General features: G+C 37.7%; 2 protein-coding genes across 11 annotated transcripts in view; both read right to left on the minus strand.

The window, feature by feature from the left end:
- The window catches only part of si:ch211-196i2.1 (collagen alpha-1(I) chain), a 77,444-nt gene extending 72,457 nt beyond the window's left edge, over positions 1 to 4,987 (minus strand). The window contains exon 1 of the mRNA XM_048166754.1: positions 4,691 to 4,987. Coding sequence (XP_048022711.1) covers positions 4,691 to 4,811 — 121 coding nt within the window. The 5' untranslated portion in view covers positions 4,812 to 4,987. The remainder of the gene's footprint in view (positions 1 to 4,690) is intronic.
- A 3,568-nt stretch (positions 4,988 to 8,555) lies between these two features.
- Positions 8,556 to 25,622, minus strand: part of cacna1bb (calcium channel, voltage-dependent, N type, alpha 1B subunit, b) — a 178,258-nt gene continuing 161,191 nt past the window's right edge. For 8 of the 10 annotated variants that reach the window (XM_048166481.1, XM_048166478.1, XM_048166473.1 and 5 more), the window contains 10 exons: positions 23,559 to 23,664; positions 23,098 to 23,205; positions 22,723 to 22,832; positions 22,127 to 22,284; positions 21,892 to 22,021; positions 20,770 to 20,880; positions 19,264 to 19,302; positions 15,662 to 15,917; positions 10,942 to 11,165; positions 8,556 to 10,855 (listed from right to left, as the gene is read on the minus strand). In XM_048166481.1, coding sequence (XP_048022438.1) covers positions 10,307 to 10,855; positions 10,942 to 11,165; positions 15,662 to 15,917; positions 19,264 to 19,302; positions 20,770 to 20,880; positions 21,892 to 22,021; positions 22,127 to 22,284; positions 22,723 to 22,832; positions 23,098 to 23,205; positions 23,559 to 23,664 — 1,791 coding nt within the window. In that variant the 3' untranslated portion in view covers positions 8,556 to 10,306. The remainder of the gene's footprint in view (positions 10,856 to 10,941; positions 11,166 to 15,661; positions 15,918 to 19,263; positions 19,303 to 20,769; positions 20,881 to 21,891; positions 22,022 to 22,126; positions 22,285 to 22,722; positions 22,833 to 23,097; positions 23,206 to 23,558; positions 23,665 to 25,622) is intronic. The other 2 variants (XM_048166471.1, XM_048166474.1) reach the window with 2 other exon arrangements.

The following is a 25,622-nucleotide window of genomic DNA, read 5'->3' on the forward strand; positions in this document are numbered from 1 at the left end:
GACAGCACTGGTCAAAGCATTTGTCATATGCATCTTGTTTCGTGTTTCACAACAAGTTTCAATATAAAAGTCTTTGCAACTGAGTGACTCTATGCCGCCATCTAATGGCGTAATAAATGTAAATTCTGTTGCTATTCACGGTCAGGGACCATTTTTTTCCCCAGTTGCATTGATACATATTTTTTGGCTTTAATATTTGTATTGTGTGGTAACCGTTTAAGCCCCGATTTATAACAGCAAAGGGGGTTTTAACAACGCCCCTTAGCTGTTATAAATTCACTGTAAACCACGGCTTCACAGGGCTTATTACTTTATTTTGGCCCCTTTTAAAACAGGCTCATATGACATCACTAAATTCATAACATACAGCATCCTATAGACAGACCAGATTGGAGTTTTTGATGTGATTTGAGAAAAATGCCCTGAATTATATGTAAAAATGTTTGTTATTCTGAACTATTAAATTCTGGCTGCTGAATAAGCACAATCTTGTATCCAAGACTCATGTTATTTATATATAAACATGTGGTTCTATTTTCCTTTTATCCATAGTCAAAACAATCCTGAATTCAAAGGCATTTAATAATAAATACAATGGGTTTTTTTTCTTACCCAGCATGTGATAATCTTGTGCTTTATGAAAAACAACAGCATTAGCCAATTATGATCTCCTACAGGGCTAAAATTTTAAAATAAAATAAAAATCAAATCGTTCATAAAAATATTGTTTTGTTTGTGTGCTCTGATGTCAAATAACATTATGGCAAGTAATAACTGTGTTCTCTAAAGACAAAGAGGTTTTAATATATGACTCTTTTGATTTAGATTTAGGTTTGACAAAACTCTAAGTGCAAAGAAACCTGCATTTGTGTCCAACTCAAACAAAATGAATCTAGTTGAAAAAAGGACACCAAACAAAAGAATGCAATTCATCAAGACTGTCAAAAGATCCAAAGCAACTCAAGTACAGTAAAAGCAGAAGACACACTTTCAAAAGCATGACATCACATCACAGCACAGCACAGTTTGTTTACACACACTCTTCACACACCTCCACGGTGGGCGGCATTCACATGATGTCATCTGTCAGAATCACTGGCGATCATATTTTCATCACATTTCCCAGTGGGTTTTGATTTCACAAAAACAACACAATCTGAACGAGCGTGATCGGTTTTACTGCATGGGCATAACGGCTATAAAATTTTAAATAACTTGGCATCCACCTCACAAAGACAAGTGCTGGTTTTAAAGCCACCTGGAGAAATGTTGCATGTGCATTACATAACTACAGGCCTTACAGTCTGAACCTGTTGTGCTTAAATGGGCTTTTCATGGCATGCTGTAGCACACGAATTTTAAAAAGTCATCAAAGTGATTGCATTCACTCTGGGGTCTGGATTTAATAAACCCGTTCATCGGTCAGCGTGACTGTAAAATCTGAGCTCAATAAGCCAAGCTTACCTTGTTTGCTGAGATTGAAGGTTGATTAAAACAATTGAAAAGAAGAATGAGCTAAAACTAATAAAGTCTCTTAATGAGCGCTGAGGTTCTCCGTTTTACAATATGGATGAAACATGAGCGGTCATTTGGCATAATACAGTCATTGCAGTTTAAGGTTTTTTTAGAGAAACTGTAAGGGTAGTTTTCATAACAGAGAACATTTTTAATTGTTTCATATTTGTTTTTTGCATTTTACTACTAACAATAAATCTACAACACTACAAATATGTATTTTTTCCTTATGTAATAATAATAAGATAAAATAAATTCCTTTTTTTGGCCGATAACAATAAGCTGATAATTTTGGCTGATAACCGATATTAAAAAAAATCTATTAAATAAAATTCATTATATGGCAAAGTTAAAATTGTATATACAGTGGTGGTCAGAATTATTGGCACCCTTGGTAAATATGATCTAGTCTAACCTTTCATTGAAGAAAAAGAATTGAAAGTGGGGGGGAAATCACATTATGAAATAAATGTTTATATACAAAACACGTTGGCCACAATTATTGGCACCCTTTTATTCAATAATTTTTGCAACCTCCTTTTGCCAAGAAAACAGCTCTCACTCTTCTTCTATAATGCCTGATGAGTTTGGAGAACACCTGACAAGAGATCAGAGACCATTCCTTCATGCAGAATCTCTCCAGATCCTTCAGATTCCAGCTCCATGTTAGTGCTTCTTCTCTTCAGTTCACTCCACTCATTTTCTTTAGAGTTCAGGTCGGGGGACTGGGATGGCCATGGCAGAAGCTTCATTTTGTGTTGGTTTTGATGTTTGTTTTGGATCATTGTCCTGATGGAAGTTCCAACCATGGCCCATTGTTGGATTTCTAGCAGAAGCGGTCAGGTTTTGATTTTTATCTGTTAGTATTTAATAGAATCCATGATACCATGTACTGTATCTGAACAAGATGTCCAGGACCTCCAGCAGAAAAATAGGCCCACAACATTAAAGATCCAGCAGTATATTTATCCGTGGGCATGCGGTACTTTTTATCCATGTGTGCACCAAACCCATCTGGTGGGTTTGCTGCCAAAAAGCTCTTTTTTTAGTTTCATCTGACCATAGAAGCCAGTCCCATTTGAAGTTCCAGTCTTGTCTGACAACTGAATATCCTGGAGATTGTTTTTGGATGAGAGCAGAGGATTTTTCTTGAAACTCTCCTGAACAACTTGTGGGGATGTAGGTGCTGTTTGATAAATTTTTTTTAGGCTTTCTGAGACTCAAGACTCAACTAATCTCTGCAATTCTCCAGCTGTGATCCTTGGAGAGTCTTTGGCCACTCAAACTCTCCTCCTCACTGCGCATTAGGACGATTTAGACACACGTCCTCTTCCAGGCAGATTTGTAACATCTTTAGTTGATTGGAACTTCTTAATTATTGCCCTGATAGTGGAAATGGGGATTTTCAGTGCTTTAGCTATTTTTTACAGCAATTTTCTATTTTGTGAAGCTCAACAATCTTTTGCTGCACATCAGAACTATATTGTTTGGTTTTACTCAATGTGATGAATGTTTAAGGGAATTTGGCCTTTGTGTTTCCTCATGTTTATACTCCCGCAAAACAGGAAGTCTCAGCTGGACAATTTCATGTTCATGATCACCCTGGTGTGCTAAAAATATGTAAATATGAATCGGAATATACTTCAGAGATATTTTACTCATAAAATATTCTAGGGGTGCCAATAATTGTGGCCAAAGTGTTTTGGAGAAAAACATCTATTTCATAAGCTGATTTCCCCCCCACTTTCAATTATTTTCCTTCAATGAAATGTTTTGCTAATTTTATGAATTTAAGATCAAAAGGATAAACAATTCAGATTTATTTTTACAGTCATTTTTGATCATATTTACCAAGGGTGCCAATAATTCTGACCACCACTGTAATTTGGCTTAAAAATAAATCACTAAAAAGTTAAATAAATAATTGTAAATGTTACACATTAAGTTAAAGGATTAGTTCACTTCTGAATTAAAATTTCCTGATAATTTACTCACCCCCACGTTACATGACCTTTGTAACATGATTACGTCATGTGCGGATCGCAGAGCTAGTGCAAGATTTGCACCTTCAACCCAGTGAACCCCACTGAAATCCACTATATGGAGAAAAATCCTGGAATGTTTTCCTCAAAAACTTAATTTCTTTTCGACTGAAGAAAGACATGAACATCTTGGATGACATGGGGGAGAGTAATTTATCAGGAAATTTTAATTCTGAACTAATCCCTTAAAATAAGGGAATGAACATGCATAATTAAGTGTCCATTATCATTTGTATATATATATGTGTATGGCAAAAAGAACCTTTTTATTTATTTATTTATTTATTTTTAGTCGCTAGTAGCGGTACTGGAGGAAGCAAAAAGCTGATTAATTTGAAAAGTTCGTTGACAAAGCCCTGGGCATAAACTGCAAATGGCGCATAAACACAATTTAATTGCAGGAATCCCTTTAAGTCAAAGAACATCAGGTTAAACCAAAGCATCATATGTCAAATGCATCTGCTTGTGCATAATGTATATAAAGGAGCCTTCTTGGTTGAATTCAGAAAAGAATTCAGGTCACTATACATTTGATGATGATGGCATCCTCTACCTTCTCCCAAGATTGCTGGAACTAATTGCCCTCACATCTGCCACAAATCTGTTAAACATGTTTGGACAAAAACAGCGAAAATGCAGCAATCACTGCCCAGTGTTTATCATGTATGTGCGGTCACACTAGTTCAGCCCTCATGTTTGGAAAAACAGCAGTAGTGTGATTTAAACAGGCGGGGTGTCAAAATAGTTCATTGCTGAAGTACCTGCACCTGCTCAAATACAGAGTAAAGCTTTAAACAACAGCGGCTCCCAGAGGGAAACATTGGACATGAAAAATAATGGTAAAACATGTACATGAAAGAACTTTCAGGTAGTGTTAATATTTATATGAAAGAAAATGTATATTTCCTTCATTTATTCAGAGCTCACATTTTAAATTTAGAATTTATTTGAATACAAAGTGAGAATTTTTTTTTTTTAATTATTTATCAGTTATCTAAACATGCAAATTAGCAACATTAGTGGTCAGTCAGGCACCTTACCATACGCTATTCTCAACAGATGTAAATAAACGAACATTATACTGTATCAGTTACACAATAAATACAGTAATTAATTACATTTTGATGACTTACCTGTCAGAAATATCCCCGAGCCGCTCTCCATGTCTGGTGTATCAGTTGGACCGGTGTCCGGGATAGTGGCTTTCACGAAACTAATTAAAACAGCAGTCCACACCACAGGCGCGAGCATCATGTCTACCTGATTTATAATGCCGTGAGACAAGCACTGTGATCATTCATCGCATTTTAATAGTTTAGAAGATAATGAAATTTGTCTGAGGCCGTTAATACTGGAGTGGTATGTGTCTACCGTTGAAGTCTGGTCACTTTACCACCGAGCCTCAGTGTTACTGTGATCACCTTGCGCACTCCGCGCGCTTGTCGCCAGACACCTTCATCTGGACAGTATTTGCTCAAGGAGCTCCGCCCACTCCCACGCCACAGGCCAATGAGAAGCAGCATCCCAAGACTCATTAATATCTCAGGACATGAGGATGGCAAAGGCAATATATAAAGAGGAAATGGAATATATATATATATATATATATATATATATATATATATATATATATATATATATATATATATATATATATGTTCAGCTTTGTCCATGACACATACATCTCATTACCAAATTAAAATTGAATAGGAAAGATTAAAGAAAGGCAACCATTTTCCCCCCAAGATTTATTTCCATATATCTCTCAATTCAGTGATGTTTTTCATACAAAATGTAAATGGTAGAAATGATAAGACTGATAAGAGTCAATGAGCAAAAATATATGGCATCATAGATCAATCATCATATCACAGGAGTGAGGCAGTCGTCTCTGTGCATCGCTCCACTGTTCAACAACTCTTTTACAACAAACTGAGAAGTGCATGGTCTTCTAATTTTCTCCCAGAAATCCAGGGGTAAGTGTATCAAAGATTGTTTCTAAAAAAAAAAAAAAAAAAATCAACAGCCAATTAACTTCTCATAGAAAAACATAAATGAATGTTTACAATTTCCTACATGCACATATGTCATCATAACATGCAAACATGACATCATCCAAAGAGATTAGCCACAGTTTAGTTGGACAAAGTAGCCTATACAGCACACAGAGACAAACTAGTGCTGTAATAAATTTGGCACCTGGTATATATATATTTTTCTGTTTTTCCTTTTTTTTTTTTTCTTTTTTTTTTAAAGAGGAAAGATATCTACTGGGTATCGGGGTAGATCACAACACTCATCTCCATCCCAAAACAAGGAAATCATGACCAAAGGCAGTTCACTAGGTCATCACATAGTGTAAAAAAAATAAAGAAATAAAATGTCTTTACATTAACCATCCTTTTAGTGACAGGTTGCGTAAAACAACATTGGTTCACCTCCTAGTGCAACCAGTACAAATACCACTATATTATTTTATATTCTTTCAGAGGGCTGTTCAATATCAAGCATAACCAGCAATGCATTTTTAGGTGAGCGACACATCCTGCATATCAAGATCTCTATGAAGCAGTGAATTGGTCCCACTGGTGCTAAAGCTAGAGTGTGTTGAGTGCAGGTAAAGCTACAGGATGAGGAGCAGTCCTAAAGTGTCATTTTGTTGCATAGCCCTACTGTACTTCAACAGTCAACATTTCCCTGAACTTATGGAATAGAGCACAACAGTCAGGTTCCACAGGTAAAGATTCTTTTCATTTTTTCGATAGAGAACTGTGAAAAAAAAGTTCTTCATCTCTTAAAATAGCTCGAATGCAACTCTACACCCTTGCTTCATTTAGTATACATGGATCTATGAATATGCTAATTCGCCCCGCCCCCACACTCACTCGCATGAGCTCAGACGAGATCAACTCGGTCAACTTACTGAGGTACACGCTGCACAATGGTATTGCTTTTTACAATGTCGGACACATAACGGTAATTAAAGGTGCCCTAGAACCAGTTTTTACAAGATGTAATATAAGTCTAAGGTGTCTCCTGAATGTGTCTGTGAAGTTTCTGCTCAAAATACCCCATAGATTTTTTTTTATTAATTTTTTTAACTGCCTATTTTTGGGCATCATTAACTATGCACCGATTCAGGCTGCGGCCCCTTTAAATCGCACGCTCCCTGTCCCCCCGAGCTCTCGACTATAATACAGTGCATTTACAAAGTTCACACAGCTAATATAACCCTCAAATGGATCTTTACAAGATGTTCGTCATGCATACTGCATGCATGCGTCGGATTATGTATATGCGTCGGAGTATAGTATTTATTTGGATGTTAACATTTGATTCTGAATGAGTTTGATGGTGCTCCGTGGCTAAAGCTAACATTACACACTGTTGGAGAGATTTATAAAGAATGAAGTTGTGTTTATGCATTATACAGACTGCAAGTTTTTAAAAATCTTGTCTCCGTAAATACAGTAAGAAACCATGGTAACTTTAACCACATTTAACAGTACATTAGCAACATGCTAACGAAACATTTAGAAAGACAATTTACAAATATCACTAAAAATATCATGTAATCAGGGATCATGTCAGTTATTACCACTCCATCTGCCATTTTTCGCTATTGTCCTTGCTTGCTTACCTAGTCTGATGATTCAGCTGTGCACAGCTCCAGACGTTAATACTGGCTGCCCTTGTCTAATGCCTTGAACATGGGCTGGCATATGCAAATATTGGGGTCATACATATTAATGATCCCGACTGTTACGCAACAGTCAGTGTTATGTTGAGATTTGGAGGAAAGGAGGAAACAACGGTGTTTGAGACTCACTGTATGTCATTTCCACGTACTGAACTCTTGTTATTCAACTATGCCAAGGTAAATTCAATTTTTGATTCTAGGGCACCTTTAATATAATTAGCCTTTTGGTTGACTACCTGATTTTTCATATCAGCAGTAAAATATTACAGGATAACCTGGCTGCTTTTGAGACTCCCTTGCATCAGAGCGGTCATAGTTAATGATATGCTAAAGCCTACTGGCATGTTGACGTGATTGGTCAGAAGGTAGTTTGTGATGTAAGAAACACCAGCGATTTCAAACCGTGTTTTTAGATCACTGCAGTTTTAAAGAAAAAATACTTACAAAATACATATGAATTTGCACATGGTTTGTCTTAAAACATATTAAAAACACCACATAGACATATAAACAACATTAAAAACTTGATTTTAGCCACAGGGGGACTTTAAACAGTAATGGGTGGGATATAATATCCATGGATGTTTCCTGTCAAGAACTACTGTACACACCACTCAAACAGATTTGCCAATCATCAAAAACACATCAAAATATGTTTTTTTATGTATTTATACCTATTTTTTTTTAAAAATCAATATAAAAATGCTTACATTTTTTTATCGATTTCCAGTAACTTTATACACCTTATGCGCCAAATAAACAAGCACGCAGCCATCTTTAGAATTTAGTTTGAACTTCTGTTTTTGCAGTAGCTCTGTATATTTCTATGGCATCGCTGTCAAAGAGTAATTAGCTGGTGAAGTGCATTAAAGTTATCATGAGCATTGTAATGTTTGAAGCAGATGTCATAACAAATGTTCATTCATAAATCCATAACATCTCACCTTCCTGTTGTGGAAATACAAACCGGAAGACAGAACACAATGAGCGTGGTGCTGAAAAAGGGGCGGGGCTACATAAGGTCTATAATTTAAGTCAAAAGTTTTAGCTTTGTGGGATTCATTCCCTCATTCTATTTAAAAAATTTCCCCAACTTCAAATACTTTTTTTGCTTGAAATTCCCATGGAAATTTCCAGAACCAAAACAGCTGAAAAAGTGGACAGCAACTGTTGTGCTCTATTGCAGGCTCGCCCTAAAAATAACACCATCTAATAAACCCCTGACATAGAGAAGACGCGGTTGGAGACGACAAACTGAAAATATGGGCAGGATCAGAGTGAAATTCACCTTCTCAGAATAAATTAACCTTAATTTATTAACTATCATCAAAAACATCAAAAATACAACATAGTCTTTATTTCAAACAGGTCGCACTGAAGCATTTTTGCGTGGTGAACAATAGACACAAGTGGAAGTCAATAAAGCGCTTCAGTTCCCTCACCTTCCTCCTCCTTTAATTAAATACTGGAAGAGAAAGGCATGAGCTCACAATACACCCTCTGGAAACAACACTGACACCAACAGCAACCAACAAATACAACCTTCTAACATCCTTTCAGTCCTCTATAAATCAACTGCATTAGCATTTTTAATATATCATCAATTTTCCACTGAATCTTTTCATTAATACACCCTGAAAAGACCAACATCATCAACATCCACCTAAACTATCTTTATAACGCTACAGTCTTTGTTTTGTGCAATATCTTTCCTCAAATACATGCTCAAGTACATTTAAGAAACAAATATCGGTGACATTTAACCTACACCATAGAGCTTCTATTCGCTGCCTCTTTCAAGCCAAAATGCTTCGTAATGCATTGCGCACCAATGTGGCAATAAAATCTCAAAATTTAGGCACTTGGTATCTTACCTCTCAAGAGTAAGAAAAGGATTAGACCTTATGTAATGTCCAGCTACACTCGGATCATTTACAAGGTACAAAATGGAACACTGTGAAAAGATATTCAATCTACTGCAGTCTGATAGAAAAGTGAGTTCAATTTGGCCTTTTTTCAGTAGGTGGGAGCAAACCATCTATTCCACTCAAGCTAGTGAAGGACGTAGAATTACAGCAGCACAAACCTTAAGGCTGTGTGTCCACCAAAGAGTTTTTAGCCAGGCGCTCTTCTGAAAATGCCCCGTTGTGGGCACTTGAGAACGCTTTGGAGGCGCAGTGTTTAGCTGCTTACCTGGTAGACTCATTGCAAACTAAATGGTTCTCCAAGCATTATTTTTCATTAATATTGTGGTAGTCCAGGGATGTCATCTGGTATGGAAATGAATATTCAGACCATTGTTATTCAGTCATTGTACAAGCAGAATGTGACGGCTGGTCGGTGTGGTATTTGTCCCGTCTCTCCTCCACTTGATCCAAGTTAAGTTGAACATCAACGTCAAGCGTGCAACGCTCAGCGTGGAATAAACGCTCTGTGCCTCATCATTCGGCTGGCTTTTTTAAAAAATATATGGAGGTTCCATTGCAAACAACTAAACAAAGCCTCTGAAAAAAAAAAAAAAAAAAAAACCTTTTAGTGGACACAGAGCCAAAATCCCTAGAAATAACTTTTCAGTCATTGCGTCCTGTGCAAAGAGCCTAAACAACCTCTCCAACCACAACAACTAAACATCTCACTTCTTTCACACAACTGATCAAGAGTGTTTCGATCATAGCTTGTATTTTAGGGCATCTTCCTCTCTGAGGTCTGAGGTCTTGATCACAGGCACAGCTGATGTGACCATCTCCCTGCATGTGGAATCAGCCCTAACTAAATTAAAAGCGGTGGGGAGTGTCACTTGAGGCTAAACTGTTTGAAACCCATCAAGACCTCCAAACGCTTTCCAGCTTGCCGCTACTTTCGCAAACAGTGACAAGGTTGTCTGCTTCTTTCTAAACAAGAGAAGTACACCTTTATAAAATCGTATGTGCTCAACCTGATGGTAAACGGGCAGAAAGCAGTGTAAACTGTGGACAAAACTCGTTTCCCCCCAAAAATAGCTCCTCCACTCAGGGCAAAGATGATAAAACGCATGCTAGATTGAATCATGCTAACACCAGTCATCTCTCTCAGTCTCCTGGTAGCTTCCAGATGCTCTGCCGCCCGAACCGGGTGCCGAGTTCACTCCGAGGGAGTAGTGATAGCCGTTGGGGACTCCGCTCTGGCTGCGCGAGAGTAGCGTGGAAGTGGAGGTTGCACCTGACGATGTGTAGGTGACGGAGGGTGCAGTCCTAGGGGAGCGGCCCGCACCGTACGTGCTCAAGGCATCGTGGAAGTCATCCGCTTCAGACAAGTGCGAGTCTTGCTGGAGGGGACCCATGTTGGGGTCAGAGCTGATCCGAGTGACAGGCACGGGAGATTGGCGGTGGGCGTTACCGCTGAGTAGGGCATCGTGCTCTGACAGGCCACGACTAAGGCGAGTGGGGCAGGGCCCTGTAGACTGGGCAGTGTTGAGCTGGACCGGAGACGAGTTGGCAGTCTTGTAGGCAACAGCCGGCCGAGGAGTAAGGGGCGTCTGAGGGAGCTGTCTACGCCCACGGCAGGGTGTGCTGGTGCCTGAGGTATGAGCGACTGAACTTCCTTTAGCAGTGTTAATTCCCTGAAACACAACAGAGAGAAGAAAGTATGAGTCGCTGCCAAAACAGCATGTTTAGAAGCTAGTGTGACCGAGAGAAACCACCTGACCTGTTTAAGCCTGTTTGGGTCATGTGGTTCTCCTGGCGATGTGGCCCGGCTGGGCCCGGCGGACACGCTGTGGCCGTGTTCATGGCCGCCGTAGCGGTCGCATGAGTAGTACCGCTGCTGTCTTTCCGCCGCTGAGGATGAATGGTGCTTCCTCTCGTGGGAGCGGCCACGGTCACGTTCCCGCGCTCGTTCCCTAGGCAATGACTCAGTGTTTGGATCTGCTGCTGTACAGAAAAACATCACATACTGTATAATAACCAGTCGATGTCCTCTTCAAAGAAGAATTGTGTATTTGTTTTTAAAATGTTAAAATATGATATTCTGTGGCACTTTCAAACCATTTCTTGTTTGTGTGTTGTGACCAGCCTGATTTAGCAATATTGACTCAACATCCTTCCATCAGAAATCATTCTAATATGCTGATTTGCTGCTCAAGAAACATTTCTTTCTATTATCAATGTTGAAAACAGCTTTGCTGCTGTAGAAACCACAGAAAGATATGATACATTTTTCCAGGAGTCTTTGATGAATAGAAAGTTCAAAAGAACAGCATTTGTGTGTGTGTGTGTATTTGTATATATATATATATATATATATATATATATATATATATATATATTTATTTGAATATATGAAGGGTTTAAATGAGCATCTTTACCAGGCTCCTATGTTTAGGTTCAGTAATTTTACTGTCAATGAAAAGTTTATTAGTCAGTTATTGAAATGCCTTATTTTGAAAAATGTCACTTTAGTCAATTCATTGGTATTTAAAAATATCTTTTTTTGCAAAAACCTCTAAGTCCACCTCTTTGGACAACAAGACATAGTAAAACGTCCATTTCTGTCAGTTTTACAGCAGCAAAAGGAACACTGTTGTGTTTACTTGCTACTCGCGAAATCCTGTCATTGCCACTGTAACGATTTGCTGACAAAGAGAAGCGGCATTTAGTGGTTTCTGCAAACAATCCGGTATTTCTGAATGGGCTGACGCTGGGATTTAGTGGATCTGAAGCAAAAGTATTTGATGAATGTATACTATATGAGGACAGCATTTGCTTAATATCATCTCATTTTTGATGGAGGTGGCGTTTAGTGGCTTTTGCATCTGAACTCTTCATATGTATATATTTCATTGTAGTAATTAATAAACTAATTTACATTTATTATCAAATAACTGAGAGAATGCTTAAAATAATTCTTAAAATTAAAATAAGTAGTCTTAAAATAATTTCACAAAATCATTTCTAAAATTAATTTATTATTTTTTTCTGCTTTATACGGAAGAGGATTAGGGCCAAGCAATGATAAAAAAATAAAACCATCTCGAGATTAAAGTTATTAAATTTCGAGAAAAAACCAAGCGGCAACCTCCCCCTTTCTCTCGTGAAGCCAATACGGAAGTAACTTAAACTGCGATTCATCGACTGGCCGCTAGGGACAGGCTCCAAAAGAGAGCATAATCTCATAGAGTCCCATGTTAAATTGGCCAAGTTCATAGCAGAAAAAAACATGTTTACAAGTTGGTTCAAATTGTGGTTTTTGTCTATACTGCTATTTTTGCCCTTCATGACAACTCTGAGGGGGGTGAATTTTTTTATAACTTATCCGTTTAAATTATATTAAGCCTTAAAGTTCTGCATAATTAAGGGCGTGGTCACTTGAGTGACAGGTAGATTGCGCTGCCTGTCTGTGAGCCGTCATGTTACCTCAGCTGCCGCTGAATTTGGCATCTCAGCCGTATTTGTGCTCGATTATTTTATACAATTATAAAATATGGCTTGCTGCATAATATGCGAGACTGATGTGTGTCTGTGTAGATGTGCATGGATGGGGAATAGACACAGAACACACGTTGTTGGATCGTGGCATTGGCTGAAAGTTTTGGTTGTGAGATTTACTACAATGACAATGGCGGGAGGATATCAAAATCCGACAGCACTGCTTGGATATTATAACTAAAACTGCTGCACTATTTTGAAAAAAAAAATATACTTTGGACACGGGCTCATTTGTTTGTTAGATACGATCGTATACAGTTTTACAACATAAAGGCTGCTCAGATTGCATCCTTTCTTGAAGAACGATGACAGAGAGCAGATCATTCAGAAGAAATGTGACATGTTTTTTTGTTTTGCAATGGACACTCATATTTTACCCAAGTGCCACGGATTGGATTCATCTCGCGATCTCTATTATAAAGGTATGAAGTCCCATTTGATTTTCCATGTTGTTATTTGCACAACCAACACTACTGGTGTTAGAGGATCTATATCTTAAAAAACACCGTAGATTGACAGTAAACCTTTAGAACGTTCTGATGATAAAACTTATCTTCATTAATATTTTAGATCGTATCTAAGATACATAGATAGCTCCTTTGCTGCTAACATGGTCACGTCGAGCTAGGCGGGCGTGGTTTCAGCAACCAGTCATATCAGCTCAAACCACCTCCCCGCCTCTTTGCCCATTTTCAGTTATCCGGGAGTGACGTGCGGTGACGCGCAGCTAAGATGGCCGCGGCCTCATTTTCGCTTCAAAACTGCTGTTTAGAACTCTATGGGTGACGTCATGGACGCTACGTCCATATTTTTTTACAGTCTATGGAAAAAACTCGTTAAATTTCAAGAAAAAAGTCGAGATAAAATGTTGAGAATAAAGTCATTAAATTATGAGAAAAAATCGTTAAATTACGAGAACAAATTCGTTAAATTACAAATTTGTTCTCATAATTTAACAACTTTTTTCTCGTAATTTAATGACTTTATTCTCATACTTTAATGAGTTTATTCTCAACATTTTATCTCAACTTTTTTCTCGAAATTTAACGACATTTTTCTCATAATTTAACGAATTTGTTCTTGTAATTTAATGACTTTTTTCTCATAATTTAACGAGTTTATTCTCAACATTTTATCTCGACTTTTTTCTTGAAATTTAACGAGTTTTTTCTCGTAATTTAATGACTTTATTCTCAACCTTTTATCTCGACTTTTTTCTCGAAATTTAACGAGTTTTTTCTCGTAATTTAGTGACTTTATTCTCAACATTTTATCTCGACTTTTTTCTCGTAATTTAACGAGTTTATTCTCAACATTTTATCTCGACTTTTTTCTCGAAATTTAACAAATTTAATCTCGAGATGGTTTTATTTTTTTATTATTGCTTGGCCCTAATCCTCTTCCGTAGCTTTAGTCCTCTCCCTATTATGTCAATAAACACGTGTGTTCATGTAGTGAATAAAGATGTGTAAAGTAATTTGTATAAATAATGCACAAAAAAAGAATGTGGGTTGTGTACTTAACAAATGTGAATTTTTCAATTAAATTAAATGATTAATTATTAATTTCTCATTTTTTTCTGCTTATATTCTCCTCCAAGTGTGTCAATAAACAAGGGTATCCATGCACCAGGGCCTTTTAACTGAGTTGTAAACACCAGACACTGCCCAACACTAATCGAAACCACTGTGTATTCAAAACACCAGAGGGCACTTATATATCACAACAAAAGGGCTGGTGACTTGGTGTGTGTGTGAGCCCTGCTGTTTGGTGTTGTGATCTTTGACTACAGAGGAACAAAAACATGTAGAGGAAGATGTATGTGGGTGTCTGTATGTGTTTGAAATCTGAGTACAAACACACCCAAGTTAAATTAGCTTTCAGTGGATTGATATATTGCCCTGTTTCAACTCAGTCAAAGCTGACTGATGTATTAACAGCAGAGCCAGACGCAGGCTGAGAAACATGTTTACGTTCCAGAGTTTCTAAGAACAGAATGAGAGGAGTACAGAAAGAAAAGGGTAGGATTCTTGTATTAAACAACTAGGAGTTGGTTCATTTTGTCATTCTGAGAGCGCCTGAGAGCGATCAAGACCTGCTTTTTCTCAACTGCTGACTTTCCCAGTCACGCCACAAACTGGCAAAGAAACAAACATCAGAAATAATTCAAAAGCACATTTTCTAGCAATGGTTTGTAAGCTCCACTCTCAGTCAAAGACAGAGGTTGACAAAGTAAATCCGAGACCAAAGCGCTTTGGAGAGCAATAAAGAGTCTTTTCCTCGATAACCTGATCACTATAATCCTTAAAAGAATTTACATCACTGTGCTAAGCAAAGGAAGCTGGGATTTTCAACGAGTACTCCATTTTTCTTCATAATCCTTAAAGATTTTACAGACCTATATATGGCAAATGTCAAATCTTATATAAAACTGTAATTTAATAATAAAAAAACATATAAAACTGCATAGCAAAGCCCAGATTTTAACGAGTTGCTATGTGGCTGCTAGGGTGTTCTAGTGGGTGAATGATGTAAAATTATTTAAAGATGAAGTATGTTTTTATGTTAAAAGTTTTTTGTTTATTGACTACTATTAGTATGCCATTCATGGGTTTATCTCCCCCAAAAGTGTAAACACTGAGCCTCCCAGGCACCAGCAGTCCGCTCAGACCTGTCAGTCTCTTTCCAGCTCAACCAATAGCCTGAGTTTTGGGCCTGGCTACTGTAGCAGGCTGAGTCAGAGGGTGTTTAGTCTGTTAATATTATATTATATAAAAGTCTTACAGTCTTATTGGGGAATATTGTGTTAGACAGAGGGGGCCTTTGAGTCAAAAAGGTTGAGATCCACTGTCTGGCTTCGTACTGGCTGTATGATATTCACTATTTTCTTTCACATGAATGTGCTGAAGAGTGTAAAAGAATGAGAGGAAAATCAAGCCCACCTGTGGGCGGTGGCTGCTCCTCACTGATGGCTCGATCCAGCGATTTGTGCTTCTTGTCTCTGCGCCGCTGGCAGCGGTGATGATGATGGTGATGATGATGATGGGCTCGCTCCTTCTCTCTCTCCTGAGCGAGGGTCTGACCTGAGGCCATCTGGGGCCTCTCCAGGTCATATTCGCTCAGATTGACCTCTCGCACCCCTCTCTGAGGAGTCAACGAGGACGTAGACCGCCGCATGGGACTCACGTCTGCGATAGGCTGTGCAGCAGAAATAAATTGTGTTAACATGTGAAAGATGAAGAAAGGAGATAAAGGACAGGACACATATCTAGCACAGTACTAGAATGACGAGAGTTTCAGACCACTAGACCTGTCACAACAGACACACAACACCAGCTGAGCATGAGAACACACTTCCACTGAATAGCGTCGTTCAGCCCGCTCCTGCGGACCCACACGCGCGTTGGAGAACAGTGGAACATCGTCACGGTCGATGCAAACACTCTGCTGTTTGAATGCTGTCATCGATTCGTCTCTTATACACACGGACTGGACGGCTGGAATAGTTGCTGCATGAACTATCCACAGCCAAGCAGCGGTCACTGATCAATAAAGAGTCACTGGAGCTTTTCTTGGTTAACTGTTGCTGTTCTATGTATACAACTAATCTATGTACGTCTGTAAATCTGTATTCATACAGTATAATGTAAATACAGTGTACGTGTGCATTTACAGTCTCAAAAAGATTAATTAATGTTAAACTGGCCTAAAAGTGACTTTAAGACAGACTCTTTAGAGAATCCATGACCACTGCTTGATGACTGGAATTTCTACTTTTGTAGTCTTCTACAAACACTCACTAGTGCCGCCCAGTGGCATAAGATTTCAGAAACTCTAAGAAGCAGTGCATCCCCTTTCCACATAGCTTGAGCTTGAAAAGTTTCTTTTGCTTTGTTGCATTCCTGAATACTTGGTTCGAATAGACTAACTGCATAAACCCTTATGAATCGATTCACAAAATTTGGAATTATGAAGTTTTCAGTAGTTGATTATATTTAGTCCCCCTAATCCAACTCCCATTCAAAAGCTTGGGGTCAGTAATATTTTTTTAAAGAAATGAATACTATTATTCTGCAAGGACAAATTAAATTGATCAAAAGTGAGAGTAAAGATATTTATAATATTACAAAAGATTTTCATTTGAAATAAATGCGGTTCTTTCAACTATCAATTCATCAAAGAATAGCCTACTGAAAAAAAATGGATCAAGTTTTCCAAAAAAATATTAAAGGTGCCCTAGAACTTCTTTTTAAAAGATGTAATATAAGTCTAAGGTGTCCCCTGAATGTGTCTGTGAAGTTTCAGCTCAAAATACCCCATAGATTTTTTTTAATTCATTTTTTGAACTGCCTATTTTGGGGCATCATTAACTATGCACCGATATATAGGTTGCGGCCCCTTTAAATCTCGTGCTCCCTCGCCCCCGGAGCTCGCGCTTGCCTTGAACAGCATAAACACAGTTCACACAGCTAATATAACCCTCAAAATGGATCTTTACAAAGTGTTCATCATGCAGCATGTCTAATCGCATAAGTACAGTATTTATTTGGATGTTTACATTTGATTCTGAATGAGTTTGATGGTGCTCCATGGCTAAAGCTAACATTACACACTGTTGGAGAGATTTATAAAGAATGAAGTTGTGTTTATGAATTATACAGACTGCAAGTGTTTAAAAAATGAAAATGACGACAGTCTTGTCTCCGTGAATACAGTAAGAAACGATGGTAACTTTAACCACATTTAACAGTACATTAGCAACATGCTAACGAAACATTTAGAAAGACAATTTACAAATATCACTAAAAATATCATGATATCATGGATCATGTCAGTTATTATCGCTCCATCTGCCATTTTTTGCTATTGTCCTTGCTTGCTTACCTAGTCTGATGATTCAGCTGTGCACATCCAGACGTCCTGCCCTTGTCTAATGCCTTGAACATGAGCTGGCATATGCAAATATTAGGGGCGTACATATTAATGATCCCGACTGTTACGTAACAGTCGGTGTTATGTTGAGATTCGCCTGTTCTTTAGAGGTCTTTTAAACAAATGAGATTTACACAAGAAGGAGAAAACAATGGAGTTTGAGACTCACTGTATGTCATTTCCATGTACAGAACTCTTGTTATTCAACTATGCCTAGATACATTCAATTTTTAATTCTAGGGCACCTTTAAGCAGTAATATTAATCAACAATGATAATAATAAGAAATGTTTCTTGAGCACCAAATCAGCATATGATTTCTGAAGGATCACATGAGACTGATAAATTACATTTTTAAAAATATTAAAAACAAAAACATTTATATAAAATTGTAATAATCTACAATATTACTGTTTTTACTGTATTTTTGATCACATAAATGCAGTCTTGCTGAGCATAGGAGAGTTCTTTCAAAAACATTCAAAAATCTTTCCGACCCCAAAATTTTGAACGGTGTATGTTTATAATCAGTGTTGAGGGTAACACATTACAAGTAATGCGAGTTACGTAATCAGATTACTTTTTTCAAGTAACTAGTAAAGTAACGCATTACTTTTAAATTTACAAGAAAATATCTGAGTAACTTTTTTAAATAAGTAACACAAGTTACTTTGTTTTCCCATTTATTGACTGACAGCTCTCATGTCCATGTTAAGAGAAATCGGGAGTAAATGCAGAGGCGTTGTCTGCGCTATGTGTGAACATGATGGTTATTCTAGACTAGTTCTAGACTAAATGTGAACATACATTTACTCATTTACTTCTTCTGTGTTCTATCTTCTGTATTCCAGAATGGCAGCACAGCTGAAAGGCTTGTTTGTTTGAACTGCGCCCTCTACTGTACAGATGTGAATTTGTATTTCCTTTAGCCTGAGGCTTATTCATTTCACTTTTGGTGTTGAAGGGCCTTCATATTTGCCCAAAATATAACTTTTTGTTATTATAAAAACAAACAAACAAACAGCCCGGATGAGAAAAAGTAATGCAAAAGTAACATAACACATTACTTTCCATAAAAAAGTAACTAACGCAATTAGTTACTTTTTAGGGAGTAACGCAATATTGTAATGCATTACTTTTAAAAGTAACTTTCCCCAACACTGTTTATAATATATTTATATCGCTGAAAGATATGTGAAGAGAGGACTGCACTAATACAAATCAAAATGATACACAACCCACTAAATGAAACACACTCATACTTACAGTTAGCACCTCACAACATCCAAGATAAAATAAGCATTGCATTTTATTCTTTGCTTTTCATTTTGCTGTAACAAAACTGTGGTTAATCTATTCCATTACTTGTAAATGAGTTGCCCACAGTGATTAACTACTATATATGTCTTTGCAGTGCATGTCAGTTTTGTGTTTACCTCACCAGGCTAATATGAAGTGTGCCTGTATAAGTTTATTGGCCTGCTAAAAGAGTGTGGACTCTAAAAGAGCTGGAATGGACAAAGCACACACAAGCCAACATAAAAATGGAGTGGCTGGCAGAGAGAGAGAAAAAAAAGAGAGAGAGCGATTGCAGGTGGAACACTTGTACATACTGCTAGATACGTTCCGGCGGTGTGGCGTAAGTGGCTCCGCTGTTGGACGGGAAGAGGAAGAGGACACATAGGTGAGGAGAGCAGGGCACACAGCTGTGGCACTCATGGACACAGCAACAGAGTGAGACAGGAGGAAAGAGATCAGAAGAGAGGGACAGAGTAAAGACTGGATGATGTTCATGAAGAGTTTAGATATCAAGATCCAGTATGGTCAGAAAATAGGTGGCTAAAAAGTAGGGATGGCGGAGAGATTGTTTGTATCGAAATAAAAGGTGGCGGAAAAGAGAACTGAGTGAGTTTGATGTTTTAAAGAGAGGTGGAGAGAAAGAAGAAATAGACAAGACAGGACGAGACAAGACAGGACAAGACTAAAGACAAGACATTATAACAAGGATGCTGAACACTGTTTGAGTCATTTAGCGATGTGGCAAAAATACAGAAAAAAAAGTATGTACAGAAATAAATTACAGTTAAAAAGCAACATAAAATAATTACACTACAGCTGTTAATGAGGAAAAACCGAATATGAAACATGTAAAAACAAAATTACATTAGCGTTATTACTGTTAAATAAAATTATAAAACTGTTTTCGTTAATTGGAGTATAACTGACATACAATACATTATAAATATTAGATGAAAAACTTTTACTTAAAAAAATTCTATTAGAAATTTTGCCTGGGTAACTAACTGAAAATAAGTACTAAAATAACTAAAAATAAAGTAACAAAAAAAATTAAGATAAATAGAAAGCTAAATTTTTAAATAACACAAACTACTGAAAATGACAAGAGCACAAAATTGCTAAAACTTATACTAAAAAAAAAAAAAAAAAAAAAAAATTAAAAACGCTAAAAAAAACGAATTTCAAAATATTAATAAATACTACATTAAAATATAAACAATATTAAAATAAGAATTCAAGATATTTATATGATATAAATATAATGTAAAATAAATTAAAAGATTCAAATACAACAGATAAAAATAAGATAAACAGAAAAGATAAGTTAAAATATTCCTATATAGTTCGGTATATACAGTATGTAGACTTTGCATTGTCCTCCTTCTTCTCCTTTACTCTCTCTCTCTCTCACACACAAACACACTTCACTATATAAGTGAGGACCTCACAAGTATAGCCAAACCTGTACACACACACACACACACACACGCACACACACACTCAACTGAGCTGAGGAGACAAAAATGTGTCTCACAGTGGAAACTCTTCTGACTTCCACCAATTAATTTGCTTGAATTTTTTATCTCCTCTCTGCATTCATTAATACACCCTCCCTATTGCCTCCATTCATCCATTCTTTCATACAGTTGCCCATTCACTCCTCTTCCCTGTATCTTCCTGCAGTCATACACCAGCTGCCTCTTTCTTTGCAGGAATCAATTTTGTGAGAATAAGAAACAAAGGCTGTACAGCAGTTATATTCAACTCCCAACTCCCACCAGAATGACCTCATAAGGCCAATACATATAGGAGATGTTTACCTGAAAGCCAGCGTTGAGTCTGGGCATGGAGGCAGCTCTGCCGTGACCCTCCAGCACAGGATACCCACCCACATCCGAGTCATTCTCCATGTCACTCATCTCAACTAATTCCTGTAACATATGTAGAGCCAGATAAAACAAATGCATAAATGAAATCTATGTAAAAAAGGAGTACACTTATATAAAAAGTGCACATATTATTGAAATAATATACTTAAGTGCAAAATGAATAATGTTTTCTGACACTTAATTGCATGTTATTTGGAAGTAAATGTAGATAGTTTCAATTTACTTTAAATGCAATTGAACTTTAGAGTGCTTTGAGCCACTTAAGTAGGACTTTATTACATCCTTATATCTAATTTCATAATTACTTCTATTGTCTTTGAAATATGGTTATTGTACTGCCGAATGTACTGACAAGCATTTATGGAACCTAATTTATACTTTAATCTACTTTCTATTGTGTCATGTATATATTTATTATAATAAGTTTTTAGTACAAGTTTTATTGCAATTTAGTACATTTATAATATATTAGCTTTAAATGTAATATTGAATAACACACTACAGTTACATTTATAATCAAGTATTTTACATGTGCTTTAGTATGTTAGTCAACATCAAAATAAGTGTAGTTATTTAAAGCAAGACAAAAGATTATTAAAACATAATGATTAAAAAAATGCACTTTAAGGAAAAGCATATAATTTGATATTATTACAAAGTCATGAAAGTGTACTCTATAAGTACACTTAAGTGGCCTTTGTTTCAGTAATATTACAGTATATTATCTGCAAGTGCATTTTTTTAAATATATACTTGTATACTATACTTACAAACTATACTATACTTATAAACTACACTACAATATATAATAGATTTGAAGTACACTACTAGTGTACATTCAATGCAATTAAGCACACTTAAAGAACTGAACAGTGAAAAGAAGTTACAGCAGTTACTAATGATACAAATGGACAAACATTGTGTGTGGAATTGTTGCTGGTGGATGTGTCAGTTTTTACACATTCAATTTAAAGAAAGCCACAAAAAATATGGTTTAACTGACATGTGCAGCAAATGGCTATAAATAAGACTGACTATTTTGCAATAAATCACCTGAGATCTGTATGTGTTTGGCACGTCTTCTGATTGGCCACGTTGGACAGGCCTTCTGTTCGCTTCCTGTGCGGCTTCCTGAGGTATGCCTCCTGAGGGAAACTTTTTCATGCCACTGCTCTGGCTTTGTCTGTGACACACAAAATTACACAAAAAAGAAAAATTCAAAAATAATAAACACAAAACACATTCTCAAAAGGAAAGTATATGAAGACCAGAATGGTAGAACACTCACACTGCATCCCCATTGGTCAGGTGAAAGGAGGTGGGCGGTGCCTCTGGCTGTGGTGTGGTCTCTAATTGAGAAGCAGGTAGGGCTTGTGGCAGCATTGGCTCCTGATCGTGCAAGTGTGTGAGAGGAAGCATTGGTCTGAAGAGAACTCCGACTTTACTCTGAGGAAAGAACACAATATACACAAAGATGAGTTTAACAATGACCACATTAATCAATTATTAATAACTCTTTGAGGAACTATGATTACTAATAATTGAATTAATAGTAAAGTATGGCTTTAGGCAGGAGTTTTGGAAAGTTTCTGGAAATTTACAGAAAATTTTCCACCCTTTGGATCCCTACATCTAACATACTATTTCTAATATTAATTATAATTCTGAAGGTCACCATCTAATTGGTTGAATTCTGCAGGATTTCTTTAACGGCCTGGAAACAAAGAAGGTGTGATGCCAACCCCCCTCAGGGAAGACGAAATTAAATATATCCAAGAGTTTTACACGCCGGTTTCTGCCATCAGTCTAAAGGTCTGGCTATGTGAGACTAAAACTGTAGCAGTATATTCAGTTTTTAGCAGATCCCTCATGAAGATGCTCTACCTGTGTGCCTGGTGCAGCCTGCTGCTGTTGGAGTCTCTTGGCTCGGTTCTGCTTATAGTAGTCGAAAATCATCAGAGCAGCATAGACCTTCCCTACAGTCAATTCATTATCTAAGAGAGAGTGAAAAGGACATGAAGTATCATATGGACAGAAGTGCAGAAGGAAAACTGATGTCCACTAGGTGGCAGCAAAAACTCAGAGATGCCACAAGCAAAACCAGGCTGAATCACTCAGGTGGAAAACGGCATTAATATCATTTCAAATTGAAAACTCAAACTCCCATAACCATTTAATTATGAATCCATATAAATGTTAATTGCTTTTTAAACAGAAACAGTCATTTTTAAATGAAATTTTTTTAAATGGAGGGCTTACGTTTATGAGGTGTCACCAGCAAGTCCACCGTTTTTGAAGATAAGCTAGGCCAAATTTTATTTATTTCCTTCCTTAACTCAGCATCACAAAGGCGCTGAGCCAGAACTCCTGGAAAAACAGTAAGAAAGCAAGTCGCAATAATGTTAAAAGAATCAAAATTAACAATTCCTGCAGACCTTAATATCCCCAGCGAGATTTCTTTTGTTGAGCTGTTAATGGATGTTATCTTATTCTTTAATCATATTTTGCACCAAGTACTAGGTTGAATAAAAGTCAAAGTCAGAGCAGAAAGCATCATTCAATTAAGTTGTAATGTTTTTAAAGATGGTGGAGTGTTAAATTAATTAAGGCTGATGAAACAAAGCAGTGACTGGTGAAAAGTCTGCTGAAGCAGACGGACATTTAAAGGAGCTTTTGACATATTGAAGTGACTCTGTGCTCTGGCCCTGCCGGACAATCACCTGATGCCAGTTTAATCTCCAGGGCGGTCCGGATGAGAGCCATTAAAGTGGAGGTAAAGTGAACAGTGTTGTCTTCAGCTATGGGCATGTTCATCCTCACCAACCGCTGTGGAGTCACAGACACAGAGAGCATGTGATTAATATTAAACATGACTGCGGGATACGGAAATGACCGTAACAAATGCCAGGAGGAGTTTGAATGCTGAGGGAGAGTAACGACTTGGGCTATGTAATTTCTCTTTCGTCAATTGTCATTTTCGAACACTCGTCTCAGCACACAAATGGTCTCATCAGGACATCAAAATGATGAGAAGGAGAGAGAGTGTTTGTATTTCATGCAGATGCTGTGGGGAGGATGAGTGATGTTGGAGATGGAAGATGTTTTGCTGCATTTCTCCAGCTAGCAGACAGTAAAGCTGTGAAGGTTTACAGGTTTCTCAGTATGTGTGGTTACATGCATGACTTTACACTGATTATGCTTAATAACCTGACGATGTGTAATATCACGTTAACACTTTCAATTTTTTTTAATCAGGTTTAGGCAAAAACGGTGCACAAAGATTTTTGACCATTACTTCAATTCCACTTTGCAATTGGTCACCTTTAACAGTATTTGGACTTCAAAATCAGAAGAGAGAAAAAAAACCTGGGTGGTTTCAAAATTTCTGTTAAAGGATTAGTTCACTTTAAAATGAAAATTACCCAAAGCTTTACTCTATATTGCCAAAAGTTCTGGGATGCCTGCCTTTATGTGCACATCAACTTTAATGACATCCCATTCTTAATCCGTAGGGTTAATATGGAGTTAATATGGAGTTGGCCCACCCTTTGCAGCTATTACAGCCTCAACTCTTCAGGGAAGGCTTTCCACAAGGTTTAGGAGTGTGTTTATGGAATTTTTGACCATTCTTCTAGAAGCACATTTATGAGGTCAGGCAGTGATGTTGGACGAGAAGGCCTGGCTCACAGTCTCCGCTCTAATTCATCCCAAAGGTGTTCTGTCGGGTTGAAGTCAGTACACTGTGGAGGCCAGTAAAGTTCCTCCACACCAAACTCGCTCATCCATGTCTTTATGGACCTTGCTTTGTGCACTGGTGTGCAGTCATGTTGGAACAGGAAGGGGCCATCTCCAAACTGTTCCCACAAAGTTGGGAGCTTGAAATTGTCCAAAATATTTTGGTATGCTCAAGCATTAAGAGTTCCTTTCATTGGAACTAAGGGGCCAAGCCCAACCCCTGAAAAACAACCCCACACCATAATCCCCCTCCACCAAACTTTACATTTGGCACAATGCAGTCAGGCAAGTACCGTTCTCCTGGCAACTGCCAAACCCAGACTTGTCCATCGGATTTCCAGACAGAGAAGCGTGATTTGTCACTCCAGAGAACACGTCTCCACTGCTCTAGAGTCCAGTGGCGGCGTGCTTTACACCACTGCATCTGACGCTTTGCATTGCACTTGGTGATGTAAGGCTTGGATGCAGCTGCTCGGCCATGGAAACCCATTCCATGAAGCTCTCTACGCACTGTTCCTGAGCTAATCTGAAGGCCACATGAGGTCTGTAGCTATTGACTCTGCAGAAAGTTGGCGACTTCTGCGCACTGTGCGCATCAACATGAGCTGACCCCGCTCTGTGATTTTACGTGGCTGAGTTGCTGTTGTTCTCAATTGCTTCCACTTTGTTATGATACCACTAACAGCTGACTGTGGAATATTTAGTAGTGAGGAAATTTCACGGATGGACTTATTGCACAGGTGGCAACCTATTACGGTACCATGCTTGAATTCACTGAGCTCCTGAGAGCGACTCATTCTTTCACAAATGTTTGTAGAAGCAGTCTGCATGCCTAGGTGCTTGATTTTATACACCTGTGGCTATGGAAGTGATTGGAACACCTGAATTCAATGATTTGGAGGGGTGTCTCAATACCTTTGGCAATATAGTGTATATTAATAAATATCCTGACGCATCCGAGTTTTATAATGGCAGTGAATTGGATCAAGGAGCATGAAGCTGAAGAAAGTGCATCCATCCATCATAAACATACTCCACATGGCTCCAGG

This window comes from Megalobrama amblycephala, linkage group LG18, assembly GCF_018812025.1.
Source record: "Megalobrama amblycephala isolate DHTTF-2021 linkage group LG18, ASM1881202v1, whole genome shotgun sequence".
NCBI lineage: Eukaryota > Metazoa > Chordata > Actinopteri > Cypriniformes > Xenocyprididae > Megalobrama > Megalobrama amblycephala.